The sequence below is a fragment of the Eschrichtius robustus genome, chromosome 8 (genome assembly GCF_028021215.1).
Source record: "Eschrichtius robustus isolate mEscRob2 chromosome 8, mEscRob2.pri, whole genome shotgun sequence".
Lineage (NCBI taxonomy): Eukaryota > Metazoa > Chordata > Mammalia > Artiodactyla > Eschrichtiidae > Eschrichtius > Eschrichtius robustus.
In genome coordinates, this window is record NC_090831.1 from 80,892,492 (window position 1) to 80,911,661 (window position 19,170).

Consider the following 19,170-nt stretch of genomic DNA (forward strand, 5'->3'; position numbering starts at 1 on the left):
TCTACCCACTGGATGCCACCCTCCGACCCAAGTCATGGCGATCAAACATATCTTCAGATGTTGCCAAATGGCCCTGGGGGAGAGGGGGCAAAATTGCCCTCAGTTGAGAGCCACTGCTGTAGCTGTTCCCTCTGCCTGGCACACTCTTCCCCCAAAGATCCATATTCCTACCCCCTCACCTCCTTTAAATCTCAGTGCAGATGTTACCCCATTGAGGCTACTCTGGCCACCTTATTTAATAATGCAAACTGTCCACCTCCTAACCACCTGTATCCCTTACCCTCCTCTACTTATTAATTTTCATGACCGTCTAATGTACCAAATAATGTACTTATTTTTATATGTTTATATTTGTTTTTTCTCACTAGAATGTAAGCTCCTTGAGGGAGCAATTTTGTTCCCTGTTACTTCCTAAGCACCTAGAGCAGTTCCTCACATATGACTTAAAAAAATAAAAATACATATGCAAAGATCTACAGTGAAAAGTCTAGCCCTAACTTCTGTTCTCTGTGCTCCCAGTTCTCTACCCCAAAGCAAGTAACCATTTTTTCTAGTTACTAGTATACCCTCCTAGAGTTTCTTTATGCAGAATCAAGCAAGTAGGATAGACTTCCTATCCAAACTTTTATTTTTTTTAATTTTTTTTACCAAAAGTTGGCATACATATGTACCTGCTCAGCACCTTCTCTTTTTCATTTAAGCTTATATGCATTTTGAAAATAGTATTTTTGTCTGGGAAGATTTTTCTTTCCTGTTTGAACTTTTCCTCTCTGTGCTTGAAACTTGGAGATCCACAGTCCTGGAAACACTGATCTGACTTCCTGTCCTTTAACAAAGAAAAAACTCGATTTTCCCTTTAAACTTTGAATTCAGATTTCAGTCAGATCCCAGCCAGGTCTCAGCCAGTCAGAGGTCTGCCTCCTCGTTCCTTGCATGAGAGCTACTCATTGACTCAAGTCCCTATGTCATTTGATTATTTTGGATTATGTGACAAGCTTTTTTTTTTTTAAATTAAATTGTATATATTAAATTGGTTCCCTCTAGGACAGGGCCAAGCATTGGTACTGCTTGGAAATCAGCCAGCCTGTGAGGGGATGCAGGCAGTGTTGATCTGGACCTTTGCGCAAGAATCCCCTGGGGCGTTCTTAGACAGCATTTCCAACGGTGGCTGGAGGGGACCCTAGGAGGGGACCCTGGCAGGACAAGTACCTCTCGCAGGACAAATAACTCTGGAAGCTCCGACTGCACTGGAGGTGACCTAGACATTCGTTTAGAACTAGCTCCTCTGGATTTCAGTGCAGAGGGAGAGTGGCTCCCTTTGCCCCATTTATACATATGATGGGCCTCCAGCAACCCTGAAAGGCAGAAACTGGGAGGCCCAGAGAGACTCCTAAGTTGCCTTAGGAGTCTAAATGTTCAAAAGGCCCAGGAAGAAAAATCTGGCTCGGTGCCAGTGGTGTGACTCTGTGATGGGCACCTCATCCCGTGGAAGCAAATGAATGGTGTGTTTTGAAATTAAGCACTTAGTGATTATTATGTTAGAGGTCTTAAAACATTTAGCTCTCAACTTATCAGGTCTCCATGTGTGACATTTCACGTTAGCCAAAACGGCTGTATTTTTTAAAGACCTAAAAGATAAAATACATACCAACCTTCAAAATTATAAACAAAGAATTAGAATGACAGATTACTACAGGTTAAAAGAAACTGTTATCTTGGGTGTACATACAAAAGGTTCTCTTCTGATTTGGGAGGGACATGCTCAGGTCACGATAATTAAACATTGTTTTTCTCTCCTTAGTTCCAGAAAGGTTAGCACGAAGTTGCAGCAGGCAAAAAGAACAGCTGGATCATGCATCTTTCAAATGGGAAAAACTTGTGCCCTTAATCATGGATGAACCTGTGAGGAAATACTTTAGAAAAGACTGAACTCATCCATCCTTTCATAGAATATGCAATCTGATCAGCACTCCTAGAAAAGCAGAGGGGAAGGATTAAAAATAATAGTCTGTGTTTATTTTTGTCTGGGATCTATGGAAATGTAGGTTTATGACTTGACTTGGGCTCTTATAGTTAAAATAGATGGTGTATATAATAGCCCTTGCTGCCAGGCCTGGGCTGGGCCTCATTGGATTTCACGAGGTAAGTGGTGGACCGTGGGCCCTCTAGAGCTGCAGACAATTTCCTTTCCTGTCTCAGGTTTGGAACTCCTTTCACCAAGCCCTCAGCGGAGTTCCTGACTGCATAGTAGCCAGCTGTGACCATTGCCCTGCTCTCTCCTACCCTCCACCTTCACAGTCACTGACCCCCATAACAAAGTCACAGTCAGGTCTCTGATAACCATATTTAGTTATAGTTTGCTGGAAAGAGAGACACCCAATAGTTTAGGTCTTCTTCCACTATTTTATTTTCAGTATACAAACTAATACAGTTTATTTCAAGCTTGAAAACGATATTCTATTTCTTTTTTGCAATTTGGTCTCAGATTTTTGATTTGTAGTGTGTTTTGGGGGAGGAGTCTAGGTACCCTTTTTTTTTTAAACAGCTTTATTGATACATAATTCATATAGTGTATAGTTCATCCACTGAAAGTATACAATTCAATGGTTTTTAGTATATTCACAAAGTTGTGCAACCATCACCAAATGTCATTTTAGAACAGGTTCATCACTCCAAAAAGAAATTCTATGCTTCTTACCAGTTACTCCCTATTTCCCCACTCCACTGTGATTGGCAACCATAGTCTACTTTCTGTCTCTGTAGATTTGCCTATTCTGGCCAGTTTCATATAATTTGAAATCATTCAGTATATGGTCATTTGTGACTGGCTTATTTCACTTGGTCCATTCATGCTGTAGCATATGTCAGTACTTCATTCCTTTTTATTACTGAGTAATATTCCACGGTATAGATATACCACATTTTATTCATTCATTCATCAGTTCATGGGTATTTGGACTGTTTCCACTTCTTGACTATTGTGAATAACGTTGCAGTGATCATTCATGTACACATTTTTGTATGGATGTGTGTTTTCATTTCTTTTGGGTACATATCTGCGAGTGGAATTGCCGGTTATGTGGCAACTTTACTATTCTCTGTTTTTTTACAGAGCCAGGGGTCTCTGTCAAGATTTAGGTGAAGAGCACATATTTGAAAGGGCAAAGAAAAGTCTTATTTCCATACTTCTAAAAAAGTGCTAAATGAATACTATAATCAATTAAATGTAACTTTCTATGATTATTGAATTGAAAAATATGAGGTGAAAATGAAGTTAATCAAACACTCTCATTATTTGAGCCTTAAAGTTTTTATTTAATTGGGCTTTATCTCATTGACCTTCAAGTGACTTCATTATTTGGGAATCTAAAATTAGCTTTATTTTTTTCCCTTCTATTTTACTCTTCTCCTGTGTTCCTACTGACATTTCAATACAACTTCCCCTAAGACTTTGTGCTGTATTTGTCAATATAGAGGAAGGTTTAGCCAATTTGCAAAAAAAAAAGAAGAAGAAAAGAAAAAAGAAAACGCTCCTCCCCCAACAGTGGTTTTACATAAGCGTTAACATATATTTCACTTGCTAATAAGGTACAACATTATACTAATCTAGTTGAATCTTTTCTTAGTCATCTGCCATCTGGTCTGTACCCTGAGTTACCCTTGAATTCCAGTTTAACACAGCAGACCCATCTAACCTCCCCAAAAGTTTAAAATTCAAATATGAGATCTTCACTGCTACTCAACTTATCAAAGAAGGCTGAGTTCAACCAGGGTCCAATCTTTCTGGGGTGGAATCTAGGAAAAACCTAAGTACTTTCTTGTAATACTGTGAGCAAAAGACTCCTGAGCCATTGACTCACTTTGTTCCAGTACTCCACACCACCCTATGGCAAGAAGAAAACCAAAGTCTGACAAATTAAACCCCAACTTTCAAGGCTTTGAAAGCGCTGTGGAAATAATTTTCTTTCCTATTTTAATGCTTCATAACCCTGATTATAATAATAAATAATGCTTACTTCATGTCTAATGGGGCTAACATCATGTGTGATGGCACTTTATCTGAGAAGGCATAAAAATAGAGCAAGAAATCATTACTAAGAATGCAAAGCAAATTTGAAAAATCAGCAAAGTTTAAAATGAAATCTTCCTAGTTGATTTCATGTGCTACTTGCCTAATGATATTGTAACATATAAATTATAACTCAGTCTAGAACATTTTTCAACTTTTTCTGTGGTACTGCACAGCTTGGGTGACTCCTCTGTGTATACCTGGGCACATCTGTAGCTGAGGAAACGCCTGCTTCTGGGCATGTAATGGGTACCTACTTTTTTTGTCTGCCCAGCATTCATTCCCCCCTTTTCTAGTAACCATATTATTTTTAGGGAATTCCCCTCTCCTGTATTGCATGCAGTTTTGGAGGGACCACCCTGCCATTCCCCTGATTAGGTGAGGGTCACGTGACCTGAGCCTGGCCAATCAGATGTTCTCTCTCGGAAATCTGACTCTTGAAGAGTGGAGCCTGTAAGACAAAGGTGGCAGTTAATGATTCCTCCAGAGGCACACTGAGGAGACTATCCTTAAAGCATGGAGCTGCTCTGGTCCTGGCCTTTCAGCCTTTCTAGATTTTTCCATTAAATTCTCTTATCCCCTTGTTAACTTTGTCAATTCACTTCTGTTTCTTGCAACAAAAGCCCAGCTACCATGAGGTTCTTAGAGTGGCAGTACATGCACTCACCCACCAAACCTTACTTCAGAAGGCAAGGTCATGTCTACACCTTCTTAGAACAGAACATCTCTCACTGAGCACCCACCTATGGTTTAGATTTCAATTGTGGTACATTTTCTTCCTTAGAAGGCAGCACAGTGTACTGGGAAGACAGTCCATGCTCTGGAGTCAAACTGCCCGTGTTAAAATCCTGGCTTTGTGTCTTAACTAAATCTCAGTTTCCTTATCTGTTAAAAAAGAATACTAGCATCTACTTTACAAGGTAGTTGAGAAAATTAAATAAGATCATTCACATAAAGTGCTTAACCTGGTGCCTGGTACATAATAGATCCTCAACAACATTAACTATGGGGACAATAAGCTTAAATATACTTCCTTAGATTTCCTTTTATTTTGTCTGTGTGGCATCTCTCTTGGGATAATAGGATCAAGCAAATGTGATGTCCCTCAGATACAAAGATACATTATCAGGTGAAAATGTGTTTAGATTTATTTAGCAAGTAGTGATTGTAAGAGCCTTGAGTCAGGGACTTTGTTGGAATAGAGCTCTCTGTATTTAATTATTATCTGTTACATTCTTGCTCTCTCTTTCTCTCTCCCATTACATCATCTCTTTGGGTTCCTCTTTTTTCCTTGACTCTTTATGGTCAAATCTTGCAGCTGAACAGTACCTCTAATTCAAGAAATAGTTATTGAGGGCCAGGCCCTGAACATAAAGATGAATTAGAATGCTTTCTGTCCTTAAGACCTAACACTCTCCCACGTCTTCATGTCCATTTCTTTCCCTGACATTCATGCTCTTGGGAAATCTTACACAAATGGTCAAAAGGACTTCCTAACTGATCTTCCCTACTCTTCCTTCCAGCCCTCAAATCTCCCTGCTGGATTAATCTTCCTAAAATTCAGCTCTGACTACATATATCAGCAAAACCCCCTATGGCTCCTCATTACCCACCAAATAAGGCCACCCATCTTATCTCTAGTGTGTGGGGCTCTTACAATATGGTGTTACCTTTTCTCCTCCATTGCCCTGACCATTGTCTCTTCCTTCCCAGCAGGATTTGCAATCCCCTCCCCACATGGGTCAAAACCCTGACTATTCTTTAAGGTCAGGAATAAATGCTACTTGTCTAAGAGTTTCCTGGTTTCCTAAAACACTCAAAGGCTCTCCCTCCCCTGAGCCTCTAGAGCACATTGTAATGCTGTCTCAGCTTTTTAGGACTCTGCCTTGTTTCACAGACACTGAGGTAAGACAGAGAGGACTCCTGGACTGTAAGAAAAGAGACTCTGAAATGTACTTCCAAGGAAAGAGTGGGGAATTTAGCTTTCTCTGGAAAATTTAAAGAAAGAAATATATATGTCAGGGAAACTTTTTTATAAGGTTCTGTCCTGCCTGGAAGTCAGTCAATGAACTAATGTCTGCCAAAAGGTTTGGCTAATTAAAATTCTAGTAAATTTCTTGAGATAGTTTAAATTTCTTGAGACAGCACACGCATTTAGTTTAGAATGGAGATCACTAGCACAGACTCTCACGAAGAGATTAAGGACTAACATGGAGGTGTTTTCACTTTGCCAAAGGAAATAGTAGCCATGATAAAATCCTAGAGGATGGGTTGTTTTGAGATTCTCTGTACCTTCTTGGGACTAGATAAGTTATTTTTCTTTCTTCCATGGTGAGTTGGGTCCTGGGATCCTTACCCAGTTCATTTCATGGTTCTTTGCAGAAACTTTGAGTACATGAGTCCCTATCAGGAAACAGTGTGAAAGAGGAGAGATATTGTATTGCCAGCACTTATCACATGTATGTTTAACTTCCATATCAAACCATAAGACACATACTACTTTCTCCATTTTTATAGGTGTCAGAATATTAGAGAGGTTTATGGACTTGTCCAGGATTACACAATAAGTGTTGAAGTGGGTATTTAAACTGAGGTCACACTCTTTCTGATTCCATTCAAACTTCCCACCACCCCTTTCTTGTTATCTGTTCTCTTTTATTGACTTCCTCTCTCATATGGCCCTAGAGCCATCCTACTCCCCAACTCCTTGCCCCAACTCCCCACTGACCTTTCCCACTAACATATCAATCTAAGGCCTGTCCTTCACCTTCCAAAAGAATCAAAGGGAACTTTCCCTGTGTTTCTTTCCTTCAGGGCTAGGTTACAAGCCATCTCAGAGATGATTTTGAGCTAAACTATCAGTCATATATCATGTCTCAAAGACTACAATTTATTCACCTATGATTGCAGATTTATTTATTCCTCCTTTTGGTTCTATCAATTTTGCCTTGTGTATTTTGAAGTTTATGTTAAAAGGTACACGTGAATTTAGGATTGTTACATCTTTCTGATGAATTGACTCTTCTATCATTATGAAATGTTTCTCTCTATCTCTGGTAATATTCCTTGAAGTCTACTTTGATAATATGGCCACACCACTTTTTATGGTTGGCATTTGCATAATAATATTTTTTTCCATACTTTTACTTTCAACCTCTTTGAGTCCTTATATTTAATCTGTCTCCTGTAAACAGCATACAGTTGAGTCATTGAGTCATTTTTTTAAAAAAATCAAGTCTGATAGTCTCTGTCTTTTAATTGGAGTGTTTAATTCATTAACATTTAATGTAATTATTGACATAGCTGGATTTATGTATCCCATCTTCCTATTTGTTTTCTGTTTGTTTTCATGAAGAACTGCATTTGAATAGGAAACTCATGGATACAATGCTTCTACCCTTATTTGGTAATATATTTTAGAATACCTTAGCCCATGAAGTAAGGGGTCTTTCAGATATTACTCAAGTGTTGCCAGGTAAACATCTGAATTTTTTGCCTATCAGTAAGGAAATGCCCAAATTATTTGACACTTAAGCTATTTTCAGTTTTTACTTCTATAAATGGTAGCTCAGAGACCATCTTAGCCCATGCCTTTTACCCCATTTTGGGCTGATATAATACAATAGAGTTCCAGAAGAAGGATCATTGAGTCAAAGAGTATTAAACATGTGTATAGTTAATGATACACATTACTGTGTTGTTTTCCAAGTGCGTGGTAGCAATTTACTATGCAACCAGCAGTGCGTGAGAGTGCCAATTTTGCCACACCTTTACCAGCATTGAATGTTTTCATGTAATTTAAAAATTATTTTATTTACAAATTTAATTATACCTTAACTTTTGGGATTGTATTTAGTATATCTTAATTTTTTTTATGTTCTGTAAGAACCTCAGAGCAGTAGGGGAAAATACAAAATCACTATTATGCTGAGAATTCTAAAGAATGTTTTTATATAGGCAGAGTGAAAAATTGTAGAGAAGATCCAGGGAGACTAAAGAATTCCCTGGTTGATTCCTGAGGAACACAATTACTACTTAATAGATCTCTCCATCCCCTCCTTTTCAAAAATCTCATGCCAAATCTATATTCTGTTTCATTCTAAGGCTTTGTCTCAAAAGGAATTTGCAAGATGCAAATTTTGATGCACCTAAGGGACAACTATGTGCTTTGATGCCTGCCCCACCCCCCCACATCAGGGAAAAATGAAAATCTTTGCTAATTAGGTACCTTTGTAGTAAGGAAACATAATGATTTCTATTATGCAATCGAGTATGAACATTTCTTTCATTATAAACTGCAGTTCTTCTTTGCTATGTGAAAGCAAGAACTAATTTTATTTTCAGATCAATAGTTGGTGTGATGAATTAATAGATGTGAAATGTTAATATAGTGTAAAATAGCAAATTAGGCTGGTTGAGTTTGGGAGCATCTTTCTCATCAGACCACATGGCTATGGACAGGTTGCATGAATCACAGTAGGTTGTTGCTCTGGAGTTTTCTGGATTGTAGAGACCTTCCTGATTGAGACAGGCCTCCTGAAAATTCACAATGGGACTTTGAATAAATGCTTTCATCTTTCAGGCTTGTCTCATAAAATTGGTGTGGTTCTGAAATGTGTTTTCTAAAGGGGTGTAATGCGCATCTGCTTTCTGCCGGGCAGGCTGAGCCAATAATGATTGCAATCAATAAGAAACTCTTTCATCACTAGAGTTTTATGATAGCAGCTTTAAGGGTCTCCTGACATGAGATGAACTCAGTTAAGTTTCATTGGTAATTTGCCAGATATACTTCATGAAATATACTCAGAGGAGTTCAGAATTCATTTTCACCTGCACCTATTGAAAGCCTCCAAAGATTATAGGAGACCCAAACCCATTTCCAACCTGGCCAGCACCTGAGGGTACTAGCCTACACAATCGGCTCCCAACTGTCTAAACCAGTTTTCACGGGGACATTGGCTGGCACAGATTTTCTTTCTTTTTTAAAAAAATATTTATTTATTTTCTTTATTTTATTTTTGGCTGTGTCGGGTCTTAGTTGCGGCATGAGGGATCTTTTGTTGTGGCGCGTGGGCTTCTCTCTAGTTGTGGCGTGTGGGTTTTTTTTCTCTCCCTAGTTGTGGTGCACGGGCTCCAGGGTGCATGGGCTCTGTAGTTTGCAGCACGCGGGCTCTCTCGTTGAGGAGCACGAAGCTCAGTAGTTGTGGCACACGGGCTTAGTTGCCCCCCACCCCGCATGTGAGATCTTAGTTCCCTGACCAGGGATCGAACCCGCGTCCCCTGCATTGGAAAGCGGATTCTTTATCACTGGACCACCAGAGAGTTCTCTGGCATGGATTTTCTATCCCAGCTTTATTCCTCTCCTTTACCTGTCTTTCCTCTAACTGCCCCTCCCCACCCCTACACACATACACACTTACATACCCTATCTAGCTGCCCCTTCCCCCCCAGGAGATATTCCAGTTTTGATGGTGTCCTAAGCTCTAGCGGCCTTCATGAAACTTAAAAAAAATCATAAAACACTCCTAAATTATTTTTGAGTTGTAGCGATGCTTTACAGCTATAATTTCACTTAAGCCTTACAATGGTATTTTGAGAAAGTAGTAATTATTTTATAGAGGAGGAAATTGAGGCTCAGAAAAGTTAAGCAACTTGCCAAAGGTCATGCAACTATGACTTGTTGGATGAGGGATACTGAACCCAGATCTGACTTGACTTCAAAGCCCATAACCTTGCCAGATACTACTTTGGCTTCCAGGGAGAACTAGGTAACTGAACACTTGCTTTAACCTTGTCTAGACCAGTGAGTAGGTGAATAATCCATACTTTACTTGCTCAAATGAAAGGTTGTGTGTAGATATGCTTTATAAATGCAAAAAAGCACTATAGAAGTATAAGTGGATATCAGTAATATGTGATGTGATTGTTACTTGTTTGAAGGTCAACAAAGACATCTAGGTCCAAGGATCTCCTGACATCCTGGCAAGGCTTCTAGAAGTGTCTTTGTACTTAATTCTTTGGGTTGATGGGTCTGGCCCACCTTACTTCTTCTACCTCCGCCATCCTTGGCCAGCACCAATTTATCTATTAGGCATACTAGGCACAGTGTCTAGGGCCCATGGTACTTTTAGAAGCCCACAAAAATGTTTTAGTTTCTTTAAAATCAGAAGAAAAGAAGTGAATAGAATCCGGCCTGGATTATATTCATCTTTATGGCAACTCAGTCACAAAATAAAATTTTTAGTATATATAATATAATTTTAAATATATGTATATTTTAAATGGAAGAAACAGCCCATGCAGGCAAAAGTGCCTGGGGTCTGTGAAAGTAATAATGCGGTGCTGACCTCAGCTCCTGCTGGCTGGGGCCATCGATGGGTTCAGTCTGAAGTCTGCACTCCAGGCCACAGCCCCACTCTCCAGTGGGGTTTGGAGTTAACTTTGGGTGCCGTGAGCTAGGGTTGGTTAGCCAGTTATAACCAATCTTAGTTGGTTTGTGGGCTCTCATGTATGTCCCTGCTTACCATGTGTGTCCTGAGACTTCTAGCCCACACTGCTTCCTCTGTCTGAATGCTTTCCCTTCCAATCTTTACCTGCCTAACTCCTGTTCAGCCTTTGAGATAGCTTATCTATCACTTCCTTAGAAAGTCTTGTTTGACAACCTCTTCCCAATCTAAATTTTGTATCCTTGGTGTAATCTAGAGCAGGGGTCCCCAACCCCCAGGTTGAGGACCAGTAGTGGTCGGCGGCCTGTTAGGAACGGGACCGCACAGCAGGAGGTGAGCGGCAGGCGAGTGAGCGAAGCTTCATCTGCGGCTAAACCATCCCCCCATTTACATTACCACCTGAACCATCCCTCCCATCGCTCGCAGTACCGCCTGAAAAAACTCCTCATCCCGGGGTCTGTGGAAAAATTGTCCTCCACAAAACTGGTCCCTGGTGCCCAAAATGTTGGGGACCATTGATCTAGAGCATCTTGATTCACCTATGAAGTACTTGCTACACTCCATTGCTGTGTTTATTTGTCTGAATCCCATATTGGCTTAAGAGCTATCTTCCTCTCCCTCAAAATGGGAGAAAATATTTTCAAACGAATCAACGGACAAAGGATTAATCTCCAAAATATATAAACAGCTCATGCAGCTCAATATTAAAAAAAAAACAACCCAATACATAAATGGGCAGAAGACCTAAATAGACATTTCTCCAAAGAAGACATACAGATGGCCAAGAAGCACATGAAAAGCTGCTCAACATCACTAATTATTAGAGAAATGCAAATCAAAACTACAATGAGGTATCACCTCACACCAGTCAGAATGGCCATCATCAGGAAATCTACACACAACAAATGCTGGAGAGGGTGTAGAGAAAAGGGAACCCTCTTGCACTGTTGGTGGGAACGTAAGTTGATACAGCCACTATGGAGAACAGTATGGAGGTTCCTTAAAAAACTAAAAATAGAATTACCATATGACCCAGCAATCCCACTACTGGGCATATACCCAGAGAAAACCATAATTCAAAAAGACACAGGCACCCCAATGTTCATTGCAGCACTATTTACAATAGCCAGGTCATGGAAGCAACCTAAATGCCCATTGGCAGACTAATGGATAAAGAAGATGTGGCACATATATACAATGGAATATTACTCAGCCATAAAAAGGAACGAAATTGGGTCATTTGTAGAGATGTGGATGGATCTAGAGACTGTGATACAGAGTGAAGCAAGTCAGAAAGAGAAAAACTAATATCGTATATTAACGCATATATGTGGAACGTAGAAAAATGGTACAGATGAACCAGTTTGCAGGGCAGAAATTGAGACACAGATGTAGAGAATAAACGTATGGACACCAAGGGAGGAAAGCGGCGGGGGGTGAAGGTGGTGGTGGGATGAATTGGGAGATTGGGATTGACATGTATACACTGATGTGTATAAAATGGATGACTAATAAGAACCTGCTGTATAAAAAAATAATAAAATAAAATTCAAAAATTCAAAACAAAACTTAACAACAGGGGCTTCCCTGGTGGCGCAGTGGTTGAGAGTCTGCCTGTCAATGCAGGGGATGCGGGTTCGAGCCCTGGTCTGGGAAGATCCCACATGCTGTGGAGCAACTGGGCCCATGAGCCACAACTACTGAGCCTGCACGTCTGGAGCCTGTGCTCCACAACAAGAGAGGCCGCGACAGTGAGAGGCCCGCGCACTGCGATGAAGAGTGGCCCCCGCCTGCCACAACTAGAGAAAGCCCTCGCACAGAAACGAAGACCCAACACAGCCAAAAATAAATAAATAAATAAATAAATAAATTTAAGAACAGTTTAAAAAAAAAAAAGGTTAAAATGTAACTTTAAAAAAAAAACAACAAAAAAAAAACTGAACAACAAAAACCCAAACAACCTGATTCAAAATGAGCAAAAGACTTGAATAGGTATTTCTCCAAAGAAGAGATACAAATGGCCAATAAGCACATGAAAAGATGCTCAACGTCACCAATCATTAGGGAAATGCAAATCAAAACTGCAACGAGATACTACCTTACACCCATTAGGATGGCTACTATCAAAAAAATAGAATATGAGTGTTTGCAAGGACATGGAGAAATTGGGACCCTGGTGTACTGCTGGTGGAAATTGGTACAGTCACTATGGAAAACAATATGGTGTTTCCTCAAGTAATTAAAGATAGAATTACTATACGATCCAGCAATTCCACTTCTGCGCATATACCCCAAAGAACTGAAAGTAGGATCTCAAAGAGATATTTGTACAACCATGTTCATAGCAGCATTATTCGTAATAACTAAACCGTGCAAGCAACTCAAGTGTCCATCAGTGGATGAATGGATAAGCAAAATGTGGATATACATGCAATGGAATATTGTTCAGTCTTAAAAAGGAAGGAGATTCTGCAGTATGTTTACAACATGGATGAACCTTGGGGACATTATGCTAAATGAAATTAGCCAGTCAGAAAAAGATACATACTGTATGATCCCACTTATATGAGGTACTTAGAATAGTCAAAATCATAAAAACAGAAAGTAGACTGGTGGTTACCAGGGGCTGGGGGCAAGGAATAACGGGGAGTTATTGTTTAATGGGTATAGAGCTTCAGTTTCACAAGATGAAAACAGTTATGGGGATGGACAGAGGTGATTTTTGCACAACAATGTGAACGTATTTGATACTGCTGAACTGTACACTTAAAAAATGGTTAAGATGGAAAAAAAAATTGTTTCTCATGAAATATATCAAATACAAAGTGTAAATAAAATACATGTGTATAATTTAAAGAATAAAAAAAAAATCTATCTTCCTCTGTTACATCTATGCATTTTCACTGGGTATCTCTGGTACCTAGTACAGGGCCTGATACTTGCTAGATGCTTGATAAATACTTGTTGAATGAATTAATGATTGATTAAATGTCTTCACAGCCAACCAAGTCCTGTAACCAGTGGTCCAGGGCAAGCTCTGGGCCATATCCATACAACCCTCCCATGCCTTCCCATCGTGTTGGTTCTCCCACAAGATGGAGTTCCAATTCATTGAGCTCTAGCTTGCTTGGTTACCTTGAATAGCGCCTCAGATCCCCTGGGATTGGGGCTCACCCTCCCCTAGTCAGAAATTAGACTGACGCTTCTACATGGACGAGACAACCATACTGAAAGTTTGCCCAGTTTACTTCTGCGATATAGGGTCAGATCTTTGGCAAGCATGACTAGCACCCTCCCTGGTTCCTGAGTGTTCAGTTCTCATCTGAATTCATCCCTTGTGAGCTCTGCTTCAAGACTACTTCACTGCAGTGTGGATTCTGCTTGGTCTCAGATTCCTCTTTCTCCTCCATGGCTTCTGTGTCTCTGTAGGTTTCATGCTGCTGCCCATCCTAGGATAAAACAGAAGTTACAGAAAGCCTCAGCTGAAATGGAAGAGGTCTATCTATTGAGCCATTATCAGCCATTAACACCAAGTCACTTTCTTTTCTGAATTCTTGCAGTTCAGGTGAAGCTGAGGAAATATGAGAGGCATGATCAATACTTCAAAAAATTTTCATTATGAATCAATATATATTCATTGTTGAAAATTTGTAATATAAAATAAGCAAAAGAAAGAAAATAAAAATCATTCAATAAATGTTTTTCTTTTTGCTCATCTATATTTTCAATTTTTCGACATTGAATATGTATTATTTTTATAATGAGAAAAAAGTTGTTTTTAATTTTTAAAAAGTTCAGGAAAGTATATTCCAAAATGTTAACAGCTTTTTCTTTCTGGATGGTAGGATTGTGGGTAATTTAAATTTTCTTCTTTGGGTTTTATTTCTTCCTATTTTTATATAATGATAACTGCTATTTTTGTGATAGAGATGAAACAATTTCACAATAAATGTTATTAAAATTAATTCCACCACTCAGAAAGAAATATTGCCAATATTTTGGTGTGTATCATTTAAGTCTTCTTCCCTATGTCTAGACAGAGTTTTAAAAAAATTGTTGTAGTCACACTGTATTGAAGCCTCATTATTATTTTTTAAAATTTATTTATTTATTTATTTTTGGCTGCGTTGGGTCTTTGTTGCTGCACGCGGGCTTTCTCTAGTTGTGGTGAGCGGGGGCTACTCTTCATTGCGGTGCGCGGGCTTCTCATTGTGGTGGCTTCTCTTGTTGCGGAGCATGGGCTCTAGGGCCCGTGGGCTTCAGTAGTTGTGGCGCCTGGGCTCAGTAGTTGTGGCTCACGGGCTCTAGAGTGCAGGCGCAGTAGCTGTGGCATGTGGGCTTAGTTGCTCCGCGGCATGTGGGATCTTCCCGGACCAGGGCTCGAACCCGTGTCCCCTGCCGTGGCAGGCGGATTCTTAACCACTGCGCCACCAGGGAAGCCCTGAAGCTTTGTTTTTAAACTTACATCTTAAACATCTTTCTCCATCATAAAGATTTTGTCCACGAAATCAGTTTAAATGACTGCCTAGTACTCCACTGTACAACTATAACATAGTTTATTTAAACAATTCACTGTTGTTGGACATTTATGTTGTTTCATACTATCATCATTGTTAGTAAAACTAATGACTATTTCCTTTGAGCAAATTCCTAGAAGCAGCATTGCTGGATCATTTTTTTTTTTTTTTGCATGCCCTTTTGTAAGGCTTTGTATTCATATTGGAAATCCAAAATATAAGGTTCTGTTGGTAGAATCACCACAATGGGAACTTTAATGAAGTGGGGACCTGAGAGGGAACAAGAGAAAAATATTATGGTTATGGAGGACCACAAGTCTGGGTTGGGTAATGAGGCTTGTGTAAACTATACCAAGGTAAATACTGGTAAAGCCATGACAGACTAGGATGAGGCAGAGAGTTATGTTCTTACTGTGGATGCCTGTGCCCATCATCCAAAATCCAAAATTTCTTCTTGGCTTTGACTCTTTTGCCCAGGCTCTTCACTTGAGTTCCTGATCCAACGCTCAGTCTCGTTGCTGTGTTTGAAATTTCTGTGTCACTGTTGCTTAGGGCTGCATTGCAATTTGTTTAGGTTGTGTCCTGTGCTTTCTAGGGGACGCCACTCATTGTAGCTTGTGAGTTGTACTGTCTGTGCACCGCACAAGGGCACAACTCAATTGCAGTGGTCTTGCTCCTAATACTATTCCCATTCACTTTAGAAGGTTGGTGCTATTATGAATGTAATAGAAACTCTGGATGGAAATTTGGACAAAACAGTTCCTTGAAACTCAAACTATCTAGATTTCCTACAAATTTTTTTTTTTTTTTTTTCATTTGCCTTGGGAACCAGCTGAAATCAGAAGCATTGAATAGAACTGATCTTAAAATACATTAAAGATAGAAAAAAGATCCAAGTACCTGGTGTGCAGTCGAACTGTCCCAAATACTAAAATTTTATGTTCATCCATTATACTTTCCTCTTACAATAAAAACATCTGAATGTAATAGTAAAGCAGCAGGGACTCACCAAAGAGTGAAGTTATCACCTGCCTGCAGGAGAGGAGACATTTAAAAGCACTCTCTTCCTTGTGACCCTCTCTATTATAAAAGTTTCATGATAAATCCATCCCCAGCTAATGCCTAGGGTGATTTAAATATATGGCAGCAGAGTCTCCGGTGGTCAATTGAGGGATAATGAGTTGTAGAACAACCAAAGTGAACAGAAAAATCTTCTTACTTCAAGCTTTTTGTTCTTCCTTTTTGAAGAGATGGACACATTAATTGCAAAGGAAAAGAACAGATGAAGAGAAAAGGGAGGAAGAGAGGCTAAGTGAAAAGACTGAGTCTAGGCTTCGTGCTTACATCCAAATAAACACCAAGTAGTGTGCTAAAAATTCTGTATAGCACACAGCATATTCCATGTTGAATGTCCAAATGGAACATTTCTAACATCTTCCAGTGTTGCTCATAAGCAAAGAAGCGTATTTGGCATAAAGAAATATTTGGGTATATTTTGTGAAGTGGGAGATAACAGAAGATTCACCTCTGAGATCTGCCTGTCCCACTATGTGTGCACACACACACACATACACACACACTCACCGTTGTTATGACTTTCCACCTCTCTATACTTTTAAATATACCAAAGGCCTTGAGGTTGGAAATCTTCCTACCCTTCCCTCTCAGGTCTCCCTTCTCCTCTCTGTGAGTACAGTCACCAATTATAATCAGCTTCAGAATGCCTTTCCTTTCAAAATACATGGACAATGATGAAAAATGTATTTTTCATTTGTGACATTTTATCTGTGAGTAACTTTGAACACTCATCTTTGTCATATATTTAGGAGTACTTGGCAATAGGCATCCTCAAGAAAAATAAAGCAGAAGTCTGAAAGCTTGAATATTGAGTATTTTATACTATTTTCTAGACCATAACAAATTCCTTCAAGGCAAGGAGAGTGTCTGATTTATGAAAAAATTATTTCTCTGTAACATATCCTTGGAATCCAAAGAGCCAGGGATTCAAAGTGAAAACATATATATGTTCTCTTAGACTTTATATTCTTAGAGAGAGGAGAGAGAGAGGAAGAAAGGGAAGAAGAAGAAAGAAAAGTAACAAAAATAATAACCCCTTAAGCATTGGAACACAGTAGTTCTTAATAAAAGTCTTTTGTATTTACCACATTCTCTGAATGATTTTAAGATTTTTCTCTTTATCTCTATTTTCATTATGACATGCTTTTGGCATGATTTTCTTTGAGTTTCTAGTGCTTAGGGTTTATTGAGCTTCCTGGATCTGTGGGTAATGAAATTTGGAAAAATTTCATCCTCATTTCTTTACATATTTTTTCTGCCTCACTCCCTCCTTCAGGGATTCCAGTTACATATTATGTTAGGACTCTTGAAGTTGTCACACAGTTCACAGATGCTCTTTCCTTTTAGTTTTTCCTCTCCGTGTTTCATTTTAAATAGTTCCTATTGCTGTGTCTTTAAGTTCACTAATTCTTCCTTCTGCCATGTCTAATCTGCTGTTAATGCCATCCAGTGTACTTTATATCTCAGACATTGTAGTTTTCATCTCTAGAAGGTTGATTTAGGTCTTCTTTTCTTGACACATGATATTTTGTGCTGTCACTTTTTAAAGACTTATTTTGAAATAATTTTAGACTTAAAAATGAATTCAGAGACAATTAAGTCCCTTGTAGTGGTTTGATCCTTTCAGGTCTTGTTTTTAAGCTTTTTTAGACAAGACCAGAGCTTTAGCATAGGACTAAAAAAAAAAAAAGCCCAATACTGAGGCAAAATACTTCTGAGTACTCTACCAAATGCCCCATGAATTATGAGTTTCTCCACTCTGGCTGGTGGGAAGAGGAACTACTTCTGCTCCTGAATGATTTCCGGAGATTATTTCCTCTAATCCTTCATGTGCTTCTTTTCTCAGCCTTAGGCACTTTCCTTACTACAGGGCACTAATCAGTACTTAGTGTGAGTACTTGCTCAAGGGCAACTCCTCTGTAAATCTGTGAAGCTCTCTATGCAGTTTTCTCTTCTCTGGTACTCTGTTCTGTGTACTGTAGCTGCCTTGGCCTCCCTGTATTCCCAGTTCTCCCCAATGGAGGGAGATCTTGGGGTTTTCCTTAGGGTTTTTCCTGGGTTCCCCCTCCCTATGCCAGAGCCAGGTCGTAGAAGACTGAGGTAATTTCAGGACTCATTTCATAGGTTTCCCATCTTTCAGGGATCGCTGTTCTTCATTGTCTTATGCCCAATGTCTTGAAAACTATATTTTGCATTTTTGTTTGTTTTTTACTGTGTCATGGCCAGAGCAAAGTCTCAGTAAATGTAATAAATATTTTTGGAATGAATGAATAAACTCTGTATCCTGTCCTGTGGTGGGAGTTCATGAAAATGTTTTTACTGAAAATTGTTCTGTTCCTTGGAAAGCTAGATCAAAAGAGAACAGTAGTTCCTAATGGCAAAGAAGTTGGAACTATTTGACCATTTTGTCAGGAAACCTTGTTGTAACAGATGACCTCCAACCATTTAGTTTCCAAAATCCCAAGGGCTTGATGGGTCCAGCTTGGACCACATGCTCTTCTCTTGGCTTGAGAGTGCAGTGTGCCTTGGTTGACAATCCTATCGAAGCTGCTTACTGTGACAGGAAGGTAAGGCGCCAAAAAGGAAGCAGGGATGCTCTGTCCAAACAAAGGAGATGGAATCTGTGCAGCCAAACAAATAAATGTGTCCTGCCAGGAGTCATTTATGAAGAGGTTTATTGGATTTTTTTTTTTTTTTTTAGTACTGAAATCTTATTGGCTTATGATACCATGGACTTGCAGGTAAATGACTGCTGATCACTTTTCATTGTGTTCTCAAGCATTTCTAATGATATAATTCTCAGATGATTGATGTTTCATCCTATTATTAGGAGAATTTAGACATATATGCCCTGCTACACACACTTGGCTTCTTTTCTGAACTTCTAAAAATGCTCTTATACCTAACATATTTTGGCAGCAGGATGGCTACAAGATAGGGCAAGCCTAGAGGCTTCTGGTCTGGGAACCAGGCCAGGTTGGGTCAGGCAGAGAGCTTGATGTGAGGCTAAGAGGTTAGGAGTGCAAAGGTTCAGAAAGAATAGTTGGAAATGTGTGTGTGT

General features: G+C 39.4%; 1 protein-coding gene across 1 annotated transcript in view; it reads right to left on the bottom strand.

Moving 5' to 3' along the window:
• Positions 1-13,798: 13,798 nt before the first annotated feature.
• Positions 13,799-19,170, bottom strand: part of HIBADH (3-hydroxyisobutyrate dehydrogenase) — a 259,990-nt gene continuing 254,618 nt past the window's right edge. Inside the window, exon 8 of the mRNA XM_068549205.1 lies at positions 13,799-13,964. Coding sequence (XP_068405306.1) covers positions 13,827-13,964 — 138 coding nt within the window. The 3' untranslated portion in view covers positions 13,799-13,826. The remainder of the gene's footprint in view (positions 13,965-19,170) is intronic.